General features: G+C 33.7%; 1 protein-coding gene across 1 annotated transcript in view; it reads left to right on the top strand.

The window, feature by feature from the left end:
• Positions 1 to 16,048, top strand: part of Lama2 (laminin subunit alpha 2) — a 572,217-nt gene that overhangs the window by 126,260 nt on the left and 429,909 nt on the right. The window contains exon 2 of the mRNA XM_078019194.1: positions 11,198 to 11,368. Within this exon, the coding sequence (XP_077875320.1) occupies positions 11,198 to 11,368 (171 nt within the window). The remainder of the gene's footprint in view (positions 1 to 11,197; positions 11,369 to 16,048) is intronic.

Below are 16,048 nucleotides of genomic sequence, written 5' to 3'. Positions count from 1 at the left end.
TATAGGAGCAAGAATTTCTAGATGTAATACGGAAGAAGCAAAAAACAGCCTTATTTAGTAACCAACTCAAGAGAGCATTCTTTGACGGAGACGAAAATCTTGTAATCCAGGATAATAATTTTGAATTTTAATCTAACTTCAATTAAAGTCTATTGAAAGGGTTTAAAAAGAGTGATGTGATTAGATTTATATCTTAAGAAAATTCATTTTATATATAAAGATTAGGAAAATGTCCAGAACAACTTAGAAATACCTTTCGGAGGCTATTATAGAAATATCAGTGTTACCATGCATGCGACTTGGCCCCACTGTAGGCAGTGATGCTGGAGAGAAGCAGATGGATCTGAAAATTATTTTGGAGTTAAATTAGAATGTAGTGATGAAAAGATATCAATGTTGACTCCCAGTTTTCTGTATGAGACACCAGATGGGTAAAGTAAAATGTGCTGAGCTACAAAAAACTCAGGAGTAGCTAATTCACTGGGTGTTGGGGCAATGGTTGGAGCACTGGTAATCATAAGCTCTGCTTTGGATAGATTAAATTTGAGATGTTGGTGAGACATCTAAGTAGAGGTTTCAATCAGGCATTAAGATAAACAGGTCTAGAGCTTGAGAATGCTCTCTGGCCTGTAGATATAACTTGGGTGTCAGTGATGCTACAAATCACATGCAAATGGCTTAGAAGTGGATGAAATTATTCAGGAAGAAGAATTTAGATAAGAAAAGAATCCAGGATCAGCCCCTGAAGAATTCTTAATACTTACTGACAAAAACAAATGAAAAAGAGTGTAGTAAATGAATGTGACTTCCTTTCTGTTCATCTAAGTCTTTTAAGCCAGGGTAAACATGACCTGGAACTGTGTTTTCATGTGTGTTTCATCACTAGAGATAAGAAATGGTAAGCAGTCCTCATAGAGCATGGGAACCGCATTTTCTCCAAGGCTGTGGTATTCATCAAAGCATGCACAAATCCCTGCTGAGTTTGTTTGTTTGTTTGTTTGTTTGTTTGAGGGATATAAATATAAGCTTATGCTCCTAGCATAGAAACTAGTTTAGAGATCTGGCATATTTCACTTTTAAATTAATGGTGAACAGCACACATAGTTGCAAAGTTTTTGATCTGTCTCCATTAAAAACACCTTTGTTGTGGGGGTAATTGCCAATTTAAGGTTGTAAATTTCATTTTAGTGACTTAAAAGTGTTTTGTATTTTTTTCATCCTTTCCTTTTTTCCTTCTCATTTTGGATTTGCACACAGACCTGCCAAAGAGACATCGAGTTGATAGGCTTGGTTTTTGGAAGGCAGGCAGAAGAGGGTAGATACTGAACATATGTTCTCCTGATATTGATGAAGTGACGTTGGAAGGAATTTGGAAGTAGTGTATTTTTCCCCAGATGCCACCCCCTCAGTATATATTTTAAGTATCCTAATGCTAGAACATTCCAAATAAGTGTTCCAGCTATGTCTCTTTTTGGGGGGTAATAATAATTTTGAAAACCATTGAGATGATTCAGGATTGTCCTACAAATGAAGTATAATAAAAACAAAGTATTTGGTGAATACTAATTTTAAATGGTAGTAAATAAGATTTCCAAGCCAGTTCCAAGGAGTGGAAGTGTGACCAGCATCTGCCAGATGGTGGGTTCTTTTTATTTTATTTTATTCTTTTTAGTTATACATGATAGTAGAATGTGTTTTGACACCTTGTATATACATGGAGTACAACTTCCCATTCTTCTGGTTGTACATGATGTGAAATTACCTTTGTCATGTATTCATTTATGGTGGGTTCTTGATAAGTGGTAGAGGCCATATGTAGTGAGACCTGCTTTTGGGGACCAAGTTAAAGTCTCTTCCATTTAGTCCTGGGATGATGTCTTGCTAAATCGAATTTTTTCTTTTCATTTCAGAAAGTATATTGATCACAGGCATTGTGGTCAACTCCCATTTACCCATCATAGGGTGATTAGAGTTGGTTCCAAACTGTATTTATAGAAGTTTGGGGGAGTTTAAAGCACAAATGCCATATCCCAAGTCACTGTTACTGTGTAATAGCCTTCCTGGTGTAGGTTAGATTCCTACAAGAAATCTAGATTGTAATAACAGTCATTTTCTTATGTATATCTAAAGTTTAGGTCATGGCAAATCCATGAGGGTATTCTCTTAATTAGATGAATGATGCCCTTTGTGAGGAATTCATCTCATGTATTTGCTAGGCCAAGTGGTGAAGGTGGCTGCCACATAGAGTAAGTGCTGATGTTGTGTCAGCTATCATATAATAGTTACCTTTGGCTTATTTCATTTCTGATGATAATAAGATTGTTTAAATTTTTATCTTAATCAGTTTATTTTAAAAAGAGAGGGAGAGAGAGTAAACAATTTAAAAAGTTAATTCCACAGAGTAATAGGAACAACTTTTCCTAATTATAAAAAGAGGAAAGGAGACCAAATCAATTCAGGAGGATTTAAATGTGTCTTTTTATTTTGGAGGCTGAAAAGGGCAGAATTAAGTCATAGTCTGAGATAAATGTTAGTGCCCTGGAAACAGCTAGAATACGTGCTCTCCTTGTTTTTGTTTGCTTCTAGCCAATTGGATTCATTCTTATTTTCTTTCTAGCTTGCAAGCATTGTTGTGTCTGGACAGCTATTAGTTCAAATTGGACTGATTTTGTAGTTCTATAAAACTCCTCATCTGCATTGTGGATCAAGTGCATTAAGTTACTTCCTGTGGTGCACAGCTGGAAGTCATTCTCTTCAACATTTTGTTTTGTTCCATTTTTGTTTTATACCAGTGTGTCCTACACACCCACATAGTTCAGGATTTCAACAGACAAGTATCTCTTTTACTTCCTTGACACGTCTGAGAACATTTTAAATTGGCATGTTCTCTTTGTCTTTTAAATAGTGAATCGCTGGCAAACAACTTTGTTTACTTGCATGAATATTTTTTAAAATGCTCCACAGACCTAGAAACTGAAATGGAAAGTTAGAAACATTCAAATCATTTCCGTTTATTCTCTTCAGAGGTGATAGGTACTTGGCATAAAATAACAGAGGAAATACTGTAGCCCAGAGTAAGATGACAGGAAAAGAGAGAGAGAATCTGCCATGTATAATTGTCATAACATAATTATTTTTCACAGTTATTAAAGTGAATATACTGAAAACAATTGTTTTATTGACTTTCCCATAGAAAGTCTCCAACTATCATTGGTTATCAGTTATTTAGAGGTGGTCTTCACAAGCTGAAGTATGAATGTTAACAGGTAGCATTATTTGAGAAATTAAAGAGATGTATATGTGTCAATAGGTAAGTGTATACTGATATTTCTGAGTGTTAATTTAAAAATATAATAATATGCTAGACACAAACAATGAAGACAGATAATCCATAGTATCTAGTTAGTTTAATATTTATGCTGATGAAACAAACAAAAAAAAACACCATGTTTGGAAATATTCATGCCAGACTGTATTAGAAAGATTTTCTTTAAAGATGTATACTAGATAGTGGTCATTAAAAAAATGTTATCAATTCTGGGTATGTGGCTCAAGTGGTAGCACACTCACCTAGCATGAGTGAGACACTGAGTTCGATTCTCAGCACCGCATAAAAACAAAAAAAAAAAGATATTGTGTCCATCTAAAACTAAAAAATTAAAAAAAAAGATTTATCAAACATTACACAAAGGTAGTACAAATAAAGCTACAAGAACTGGAAAACTCTACAAGGGAAATAGAGTTATCTGCTGGTTGCTGACCTGCATGTATCTTGGAGTAATTCAACATTTTACTAATCTTATCCTTTATTTTATTTTATTTTATTTTGTTCCAATTGCTGTGCTTGAAGGAAACTGAAAAGACAGTTTCCCTTTGTAACACCAAACAATCGTTTCCACATTTGATCTAAGAAATGCCTGTTGAAATTTTTATTGGTAGTGATATTAAAATTTATGAAAGCCAACGGATAAGATAAATTTTATGGATGCATTATATTTCTATTGTATTTTTCACCAAAATTTCGTGATGAAAATTTGACTTCATGCAGAAAATTCAAGAGCACAATTATATAGTGAACACAGGCTGAATTAAAGCTAAGATTTTTGTATATTCACTTTGTTACATGTCTATTCATTTGAGCTTATCTATCCATGGATTCATCTTATTGTGGACATCTTATAAACTTCATTCTTATATACATTATCATAAATAGCATTAACTAGAGTCAAAATTGGTGTGTGTCTTTTTAAAGAAATATTTAAATTATCACAACATTCACTTGTTGAGTGCAACTTTTAACAAGTTTTAACAAATGTATATACCAGTAGAATGCAAACTACTCTCAGGAATATTACCACTCCACAATTTTTCTTTATGCCTCTTCCTAGTCAGTCTTTGCCAAACCCTCAAAGGAAACCTTTTTTATCCCATGTTGTATTTGACCAAAAGATTAGGTTGCCTGTTGAAAGGTGATATGAATGAATAATAAAATATATACTCTTGTGTAAAGCTTCTTTAATTTGGCATAACAGTTCTTGGAGTCATCTGTATTGTTGAGTGTATTAATAATTTGTTCGATTTTAATGTGAAGTGGACTTTTCATTATAGAAACACAGCACAGTATCAGTTCTCTGATGGAGCCCAGGCTTGGGGTATTATGATAAAATTTTCTATGAATGTTCTTGTATAAGTTTTTTTTGGATACTGTCTTTTCGGTTTATTATTTAACTGTGAGAGGAAATGTGGGTTCATAGGGTAGGTCTAAGTTGAAATTTATTAAAAACTGCCTAACCATTTTATGTAACATTTGCAGTAATTTACGTCCACAACAGTAATATAAAAGAGTTCCAGTTGATATGCAAACTTCAACTTGTGCTGTTATTGTAATTTCATACCACTTAACCCAAAGCATTTGGATCCATTTACTGTAATCCTGCTATCCTCCAGCCTTCCTGATGGTTGTCATATGTGTTATATCTACATCATAACCCTACCCAAGGCAACATTATAATGTTTGTGCTAAGTACTAATATCTATTTTAAAGACTTCAAGAAGGAAAACAGTTTATTGCTTGTTCTTTTGGTCTCTTACACTTTCTTCTGTCAGTTTCAATTTTCTATTATTCATTTCGGTGGGTAATTTAATTTTACATATATTATTTTTCAGTTCTAGAATCCATACTTCACATGTGTCTATTTCTCTGAAGATATTGAAGATATTTATCATTTGTCTTTCCATCATGAGCTTGTGTGTGTGTGTGTGTGTGTGTGTGTGTGTATAAGACAGAGAAAGAGAACTATAGTTTAAAACTTCCTTTAACTTATTTGTTTGCTTCTTCTAATATGTGATTGATCTCCATTCTCAATGCTGGTCTTAATTGATTACTTCTCTTCAGTATGGGTTGTCTTTCTTTTTTTAATCTTTCTCTATTTTTTTTTTTTTTTTTTTTTTTTTAGTACTGGGGCTTGAATCCAGGGTTCTCTAGCACTAAGATGCATTCCCAGCTGTTTTTATATTTATTAAGACAGCATCTTGCTAGTTACCAGGGTTGATTTGGAATTTGCAATGTTTCTTTGAATGGATTTTTTTCTTTAATTTAACCTTGGATTTTGTGAAGGTTATATTGTACAAATTCTAGGTTAGGTTATACTCCTCTGATATATACACATTCAATTTTTTGTTTCTGAGACAGTGGGTTAACTTCACTGCACTCAAATTTCAATCTTCTCCCCACTCCCCCCCCCCCCACACCCATGGCCTTCAAGTGTTGTATTCTCTACCCAGTGTTTTCAGTCTCAAGTTGGAGTACTTGAAAACTGCCTAGGACTTACAAAGGTCTGGCATCTGTGAGCAATCTGGGTACAGTTTGTGCACATTTTCAGGCTCCCCTTCTGTGCCCCTGTCCACTCCAGGATTTGATCCTTCATTTTATAACTGCTGTGAGCTGTGCCTGTTCTTGGTTCTGTTCTTTGGTTATTTTATCCAATAAAACTGTGAATTTCTGTTGAGTTTTAGCCCCACATTGCACAGTTGAGGCTTATCCAGTGAGTTGACCTCTTTTTCTTCTATGCCTACACGTTTCTCCTTAATTATTGTTTGTGGTTGTTCTGATTCAATAAAAACTTAGGTATCCCACCAATATCTAGTGTCAGTTGATATCTATCTATCTAGATAAATGTATAGATAGAGGAAAGGGGAAGAGAGAGAAAGAGACTGAGAGAGCCTGAGAAAGAGAGAGGAAAGGAAGGGATATCAGAATCTGCAGCTTTTATCTTTGAGAATTTTGATCAAATAGGAGCTGCTTCACAATTTTTATAAATAGAAGTTCCATGAATAGATTTAAAAATGCTTCTTCTGTTTGAAACTAGAATATGGTATTTTGACAATGCAGATGATCAAAATCATGTCAACATGTATGAACATACTATATTATTTGAACACCCAAATAGACTATAAATATACCCAAGCAAAATCAGTAAAATTTTAGTGAATTTTCTAAGTGTTCACTGTGTTGTAATATAATTTCTGTTTTCCCCTAATTTGGGTTTGGCATATTCCTAAATTTTCTATTTACCATATGCGTGTATGCATGTACATATATGTAAATAGAAATATGTGTGCCTATTATATATGCATATATAATAGAACAAAATATTTTATAAATAGTGGACATATTCTAATCACTATATATAGCAGAGAGAATAAATATTATTTTTTCCAGAGTTGGTTCTTCATAAACATAAATCCAACTAAATTTAGTGTAGATTGTATTTAAAAAATGTCAATCATAGTTGTATGGTCATTAACATTACAAGACCTCAAACTGATTGCAATGCATTAATATTCTGTAAAGGTTCATCAGTTATCTGTAGTTCATTTACACTTCTAATGCTTACATAATCTTAACAAGTAACCTAGATTGAATATGGCAATAAATATTGGTCTAATGCTTTTGAATGGGAATAAATAGGTACACCCTAATAGATTTTATATATAATGAAAATGATGGCAGTCTATAATATTGCATGCTGAAGCTTCAACAAAAGTTGAGATATTGACTGACTGTTAAATTGATCATTTTCAACTAATTGAGGACTTTCCCTGACCAATATACTTTATTGATTTTTTTTTAAAATAAGCAGGAAAATAGTGATAAAATTTCATGAAGCAACTATTCTCTGACCACGATGCAAGGCAACTAAATTGTGAAAAGGCTAATTTTGAGCAAGTGATCAATAAGTATAATAGAAAAAATATCAACAGAAAGAAGGGGAAAATCCCAAATGTAAGTTTTTTAAAGAACTTTAGTTTTATGGGTAGAAAACTCAATGGAACAATGGAGTGGTGAATAGGTTATTTATTTAATTAAATATATACATTGCTAAGCTTTATAGAAGACCAGGTTTGTGGCTCATCATTGTGTCCTGAAAAAAAAGTCTTCTGAGCTTTTTAAACAGCTGAGTTCAACTCATATTCTCAAGCTGAATTTTCTCCACATTACTTATCTACACTTTCTATAAAGTAGAATTAATAAGATTTACACAGTGGGATGATTGGGACATTAAATAATATGAGGAACATAAAATAGCTTCTGAATCAATGTTATTTCAATATCTGTAATTCTTTTGTAGTTGGATCATTTTGCTCTCATTTTATTCATTTATTCATATGGGGAAATTGAGATGTAATCCAATTCTATGTTTTCTGAACATAAAATGCAAGTAAAATAGTTTCTGCTGGGTGGGTATCTTTCTTTTGGTTTGCTCTCATGACTGCTTGGACCAGGGACAGTACTTTGACCATCTCAAATCAGGCCCTGTAGGACTGCACCAGACCAGGTTATGGGGAGTCATCCATTCCTGCAAAGTCATGGGAAAGGTCAGGAATTGTCAGTGGTAAAGGAGGAGATCACAGAGTCAAAATGACTATATCTTGGGGAAGTTGTAGAGACGTCCCCAGCTGCTGGAGATGGCTTTTATGTGGGTAAGCTGGTTTTCTTTGAAGGGTCTATATGGAGTTTATGACTGGAGCTTGTTCTACGATCACCAAGATGAGAAGACGAGTATTTATCCTCCTTAGAACATAAGACTTAATGCATCTCTTCATTCCTATTACCTATTTTTTCTATACCATAAATTAAGTGTTTAAAGAATTGGAAAAAATAGTGACTAAAACAAATTGGTAACTGTGACATATAGGCTGTGGTTTGTGTTGGTATGTGTGTGAACCATTAGGTGTATTCTATGTGTAATCTATTTGTTTCTATATCTATAAAGTTACATAATCTTACATGTTAGAACAACTGCAAATTGAAGTACTCAACATCCACACAAACTTTTAACATAAAGCCCATATAAGGGTACAATTGCTTTCTCCTTTCTACCTTTTTTCCTACCAGATAGACTTCTCTATCTTCAATATTTAGCTCAACATAAACTCCCACAATAAGCTCATCTTAATAATTCCAAATTTTACTCTCTGGCATAATATGTTCTCAAACATATCTGATGAAAGCATAATTATATAGTTAAATGTAAAATGGTGATGAATGATAGAAGACAGAGATATACACACAAATCTTATTTTTTTGATCATATATTATTTACTAACCTAGAGAAAAAAAGTGTCTACAATAAAGAAATAGTGCCCTGGAGACTATATAATTATAAAAATCAGTTTAAATTTACAACCTGTCAAAATTCACAAAATTGTTATGAAATTTTTTCAATAAATCTAGTCTATGTAGAAAAGGTAAAAATAAAATAAATACTAGATAATTTTTATATAGCACTGTTAGTTAGCTTTTAATTGCTGTGACAAATATATGAGAAAATAAACTTAAAGAACAAAAATTTATTCTGGCTTACAATTTCTGATGTTTTAATCCATGGTTGACCCAGCTGCTTTGGGGCCTGAGGTTGGGCAGAATATCATAGCAGCAGGAACATACTGTGAATAAGGTTGCTTACCTCCTAGTAGCCAGGAAGAAAAAAAAAAGAGAGAGAGAGAAAGTGCTGAGGTTCAAATATCCCCTTCAAGGGCACACACCAAGTGACCTAACTCCATTCCAGAATGACTTACCTCCTAAATCTTCTATCACCTTCCAGTAGTGTCGTAGGCTGGCACCACACCTTAGCATATGGGCCTTTGGGTGACATTTAAGATACGGAGCACCTTGCCTTTTGCATAGCACATTATGCTTTATTATGAAACAAACAAACAAAAATAATGTTTTATGAATGGATAACATTTCTCTGACCAATGATCATCTTAGTTGACCTCACATCTCATTGTAGCATGTCTCACTGTGTGGAGGTCAGAGAGCATAGAAATTGTGGGGAGGGATAAATTCATTAGGAAGAATGAAAGAGACAGAAATTAAATAAAAATTTCAGGAAGTGATGAACTCCTGGCAAACCAGGAAGAACTGGAGACCTCAAATAATTATTAGCTGGAGAAAGGCACAAAGCCAGAGGATTAAGGAGAGGGATTGCTGTGCTGGAAGGGAAAATCAGAGGGATCTTAGAGCCTGGAAAGTGCAGACAGGGAGGGAAGATTTCTTGGGTATAGATTTGGGAGATCCTGAGGGTGATTGAGAAAAGAACTGAAGTGCTTCCTGGCCTTATGAATTCACTTACTGATTAGACAATTTGGATAATGATTACAATAAAGATCCAAAGTAATTAAAATTGTCTTTAAAATTTCTTCTATCATTGCTTTTGCTCTTCTGGTTGAAAGGAAGCTTTATTGATCAAATAAAAATACATATACATCTCATCAAATTTTATAAACACTGATTTATTTTTCAGTCTTTTATTGTTTCAGTGCAATTCCAAGATCAATCAAGATTACCAGTTTTAATGAGCACTAGATTTATGTAGGTTTCAGATTGCATTGAAGATAGATACCGTTCTGTGTAATGATTAAGAGGACAGGCTTGAGAGCCAGAAAGCTTAGCCTCAAAGAACAGCTCTGTTAATAGTAATCCTGAGCCATTTACTTAATACCCTGTGCTTATTTGATAAAATAAAAGTAAATATAGCTCATATTGCTCATAGACTTATTATACATAAGTATTATAAAGTAACTATCATGATCGTTATCATAAGTCATTTATTCATTTCTTTTATAAACACACTGAGTGGCTTTTCTGTGCCAAGTCCTGAGAATAGGCTGAAAAAAATGTAAAAGCTTAAAACTTTAAGGGTATCAGTAAAACATCAGGCTATAGATTTAGTCAAGAAAGACAATATTAGAAGTTGAACTGATATAGACCTACTTGGCACATGCATAGAACTTGGACAACCTAAGTGATCAGTATGTTACTTACATAAATTGAGTCAGATTATCTTAATTCCCAATTGATTTCCTCCAACAAGAGTTTTTCAGTTATAGAGTGGCTTTTGATGAGTCACTTTACTGTGCTGTCATGGAAAAGAGGTCTATAAAATGCAAATACTAGACATGTACAAAGCAGAACTGACATTAAGTTATAGAAACTGAAGGACCTGCACTGAGTTCTCAGATAGAAGGAAGGCTCTCTAGCCTTACAATGAGTTGGCCTTTTGAGTTTGTATGTATGCAAATCAAACATTTTATTGTAGCTAAGAAATATTTTCAGGTATATGAACATTTACTATTATGATGATTCATTTTTGGAAAGGTATTGTGTAGCACAGAAATCAGTAAAGGGCAGTTTTCCAATATCTTTCATCATTATCTATTTTTTCTAGTGTGGATATAAAGAAGTTGTAACAACCATTTACACCAAGTGATAATTGGAGCATAATGTGAGCATGAGAACCATAGGTGCATTATTGTGCAGAAACTACATGTGATTATAGTTTAATACTAGATATAAAATAACTGAAGGGGAAGATTCAGATTCAGTAAGATAGTTTATTGATCAAATGAAAAGTATTACTTAAAAGTGTCTGTGACAAGACCTTCTTTATAATTAAATATTAGAGATTAAAAATTAAATAGCCTCATATTCCCATATTTAAGACCCAGAAAGAAAAAAAAAATCTCTTCCTTTGATAACATGTAGTATTTATTGTCAGGTATATCATTATAACTAAATATTTCATCTTGGATTAATTTACTGCTCTGAAAAATATCCCATGTTAATTAAGCATTTTAAAATACAGCAAAATCAAAACTGGCTCACATGCTTTCATTTGTCCATCTTTTTCAGGTTTATTCCCTGCTGTCCTGAATCTTGCTTCCAATGCCCTCATCACAACCAATGCGACATGTGGAGAAAGAGGACCTGAAATGTATTGCAAGTTGGTAGAGCATGTTCCTGGGCAGCCTGTGCGGAACCCCCAGTGTCGAATCTGCAATCAAAACAGCAGTAATCCATACCGTATGTATTTCACATGTATTTGTTTTCACTCAGTAAGATATATTTTTGAGAGATTTTAAGAGCACGTTCCATGAAATTAAAAGAGCTTATAATTCTAAGAATTATTAAAATCTTTTTATTTTCAATGTGAGCCTGTATATGGCCCTCTTCTGTCATTCAACAAAAATTGAAGTCTTGGGTTTCTTTAAAAGTAGCAGGCAAAGAGGCTGGAGAGAATTTTCTAGCTGAAGAACTAAATCAGTCATTGGGTTTCCTGGCTCCAGAATGGTATCCGAGGATGTGATTTTTCATGGAGGCTTTAGTTATTCATTGGTTGCTGGTGTGTCAGGTACTATGATTAAGTTCTACTGGGAATAAGGAGTAGTCTTAGCCTCAACAAGAGAGTCAGTGGGCAAGACAATGGCTACTGCTATGTAGTGTAATAAGCTCGAAGAAAGAGTATAGGACCCTGAAGAAGAGAGAAGAGGCTCAGAAATCCAATCTTGATATAGGTGAAGGCTTACCAGATGTGATAACCATGCTGGCAGAGAAGACACGTTTGAGCTGAGTAGGTGAAGAGTGGAGAGGGGAAGAAAAATTTAAAAGGCAAGGTTAGGAAAAGAAATCAGAATAAGACAAAAAAAAATTTTACTTGTTCAGGGAGCTACCAGCAGTTAGGAATGAGTAGAACTGAAAGTGTCAAAGAGGAGAGAATAGAGATGAGTCAAATATAAAAGACTGGAAACAGATTACCAAGGGTCTCACAAACAGGATTGTTTGTGCATGGAAAGCCCACTTGGTCACCTCTATGAACCACACTGACACCTCAGATAATTTAGTGTATTTGTTCAACAAACTTTTAAATGCTACTTCTACCTATGTCTTATACTGGAGCATGATGCTTAATGATATGCAGTCCTTGACTTAGAGAACTTGGAGGGGAAACCGGAAAGAGAAACATAAACTGGGAACATGTAGGTTCTATGTAGATGCCAAGGTCATTGAAAGATTTCCAGGAGACAGTGACTCATACTCTCAGAAGGTACAAAGTAGTAAGATTAGATGAGAGAAAAGCATTAGAAAAGGAAAAGCATATACTAGTCTTGGAGGTATAAAAGAGCAAGAAGTATCCAGAGAACTGTGTCTTAACAAGTAAAGAATTTGTATGGCAAAGGGAAGAATGGTATGAGATAATTTTAGAGTTGAAAGTTGATTTATAGATATGAATTAGAAAATCACATATATCATCTACCTATCTATATCAATTTATATAGAAAGGAGAGAAGCTAATAAACTAAATATTTATTATCAATTGATGTGAGTTATGATGAAAAACTTAGGATAAAGCTTCATCATTATATTATTTTTAAATTTGTTAAATGTACCTTTTAACTTTCTTTTATAGTGTTTACTTTTAGAACAGACTCAGGTATGCAGAAAAATTCCCATATTCCCTCTGCCCCAAATACATGCCTGGCCTTCTCCATTATAAATATCTACCTCTATGTGGCAATTTTTTGTTTATAACATTGACACATCATTATCACCAGAATTCAGAGTTTACATTAGGTAGAGCTCCCTCCTGTTGGTATGTTCTATGGGTTTTGGACAAATGTGTAATGAAATGTATTTATCATTACCATTTTAGTATCACATAGAGTAGTTCCATTGCTGTATTTTTTTAAGCTTACCAAATGACTAAAGGTTTCTCTCACAATTTGCATTTTTTCAATCTCAGAAAGTAAATTGGAAGGCACTGTGCCTTTTTGATAGAATTAAAGAGAAGAATACATAATTCTCTCTATTATAATTAATTTAGAGATGTAGAAATCATTAAATATTTTGAGATAATATTTATTAATATATTGTTACTTTTATGATTAAAACTGATGGTCTCATATACCACAAAATGTTGGAAAAAATTAAGACACCAAAGAGGGCAATCATCAGAAATCTTTCTTTGCTATGATGGACTTTAGTTGATTTCTAGAGTCTGTGTTGGTATGGTATGGGATCAGACTGGTAAGTCACAGCAACTTCCCATGTTTGTCTATTTCTGGTGTGGTACGATAAGAAAAAAAGACTTATGTCAGACCCCTGGGAAAACATTAAAGGCTCAAGGAAATGGTTAAGTGGAATCTAGGAGAGGATGAAGATAAACAGATTTTAAGGAAGAAAATCTGGAGAATGAGGCATCATGTATATTAAGAAGAAATTTTCAGGAAGAAAGAGTAATGTATAGGGTTAACTGCTTCCAAGATACTGAGCAAGAAAAGCATAACGTGGATAACATAGGTTTTCCTAGGTTTTGACAACACAGGCATCTCTTGGCCATCTTGTTAGAGTCAGTGGACTCACAGTGGCAAAGACAACATTGAAGAGTTAATAAATTAATAAGGAGGACAAAAGGGGAGTGTAGGAATAGTCTTTTCAAGTATTCTTGATATAAAGATAATAGAGGGTTTTACAGTGGAGTATATGGTGCTGGAAAGGTTTGCAAAGACAGTAAACAGGTGAGCTGGTTTTAGAGGTGACAGGGAAAAGTGAGGGAAGTTGTCAACAAAATGATGTTGAAGGTGATGTCTCTTAAGAGATGAGGAGAGATGATCATTAAGCACAGGTATAAAAGCCTAAATGAGGAGATATATACCTTTTTAATTGACCAAGTTAGAATAAAAGGAAGGATGGATAGTGGCAGATAGAAGAGTGGTGGGAGGAAATTCTTACTAGATGATCTTATTTCCTTTTTAAGATGTGAGTCTGGGTTATCTGCTCAAGAAATAAGTAAAAATTCAGATTAGCTTCCTAGGAGATAGACATCATTGAGCTATAATGAGAATAAGGTGAGAATTCCATATAGAGTAAAAAGGCAGTAGCAAATATTTGGATTGATTTTCATGCAACATTACAGAGAAAGTGAAATGGAAGAATAAAGTTTCAAGAAAATCCAAGGAAAGGCTTGAGAAGAAATGAATTGATGGATTATAAGTTTTTATTCCATTAGGAAATAGGGTAAATTCTGGTGGAGAAAAACATCTATGAGCTCAGGAACAAATAATTTTGTGCAGAATTTGAGAAAGGCTGGAAATACAGACGTAGTGCAATGGATGATAGGGATGGGATGGTAGAAATGCATAGCTTTGTGTTTAGGATAGGATGGGCAGAGGGGAAATTATAAAGGTAAAGAACATTAAAATTCACATGTGTGTGTATATATATATATGTATATAAATATGTTTCTAAGGTAAGTACCTTTATTTACCATATATATACATACATATATATTTACCTTATATATACATGAATATATATTTCTACAAAGAAAAAAATTGATATGTTCAGGATGAAAAATGCAAAGATTGGACTGGAAAATAACTGAATGGAGACTCTTGTTTGGAAACTAGATGAAATATACTTGCCAAAATGAGTTTAAGACTTACTGTGTCACTTTTTCCTTCAAAGTTCTGTATTCAGAGTCTCTTGGGTCTCAGTGGAATATACCTATATTTAGGCATTTTCACCCCATGTTTTCAAATTAAAGCCAAAACTGAATCAATGTTTTAGTATAGCATAATTCACAACAGGCTTGCTTTGTACCTCCCCATTTTTACTTATTTGTGTCATATCTTTTATAACTAGTCACAGCCTGTATTTTCTTCATATTGTTTTGTTTATAAATGACCAGCTTTACTACATTTCAACATCATGTTTTAGTACTGGAAATTTAGAAAGAATAGAACCCCACAAGAATAAAAATCTAGTAATAAACCACAGGAACATATGTTAGTAAAGCTGGAGCTATAAAGGATAAAATTCCACAAATTCAGTGAACTTCTAGAATAAATCTGGAAAGTTTGCACTTAATACCATATAAAAAATGAAACTTGAACTTCCTTACTATTACTAGACTGTGCTTCCCAATTAAAAATTAGCAGTCTGAGTGGTCTGCCTCCTTGGATCCCCAGCCAGTTTTCAGATGCAGTTTAGCCCTTTGGTTGACTTGTATAGTTTTTCCCTGTTGAGGATATTACATGTTTCTATCCCCTTTTAAATAAGGGAACTCTGCCAGCAATTAATCAGTATTTGCAAATTAATTATGATTAAATTTTTATAATGGGGATTATGGTTAATTGTTGATTCATCTCCCTGTCCTCCTTTTCATGACTAATTCTCATATCAATTTGACCTGAGGTGGCAGATATCAAAATTTCCAATTAGACAGGCTCTCTCGCAATTACCTACGAGTCACAAATTCTATTTGGTAATGTGGTTGTGTGAATGTTTTTCTATCACATATTAAACCCATAGTCTATAAAGATGATTCAGGAAGATGTTTGGGGAATGTTTGCTGTGATATTTGTTTTTCTTCACAAGCAATGCCAGCAATATTTCATTTGGTGTTCTGATTTCTGTGTGCCAATTTCAGCACCCACTCACACCACCAGGAGCATTTGTTTGATATTTAGTTATGCTTCTGATATTTGCTTATTGTTATAAAGATGACATCTTCCTTAGCTAAACATAATTTAACTAGCATTAATTTTTAAATACATTTAGCAATTTTTCTTTTCATTAATGAGACAGGATGCCTTATCTCAGTGGACTGTTAATGACATAAGATTTGGTACAAAATAAAGTCCATCCAGCTGCTTAGTGGAATTAAATTTTTATCGATAAAAATGGAATGTTGTTATCCTGTCC

This window comes from Ictidomys tridecemlineatus, chromosome 8, assembly GCF_052094955.1.
Source record: "Ictidomys tridecemlineatus isolate mIctTri1 chromosome 8, mIctTri1.hap1, whole genome shotgun sequence".
In the NCBI taxonomy this organism is placed as follows: domain Eukaryota; kingdom Metazoa; phylum Chordata; class Mammalia; order Rodentia; family Sciuridae; genus Ictidomys; species Ictidomys tridecemlineatus.
Note: the sequence above shows the minus strand (reverse complement) of the source record. Positions and strands in the feature narration are given on the sequence as shown.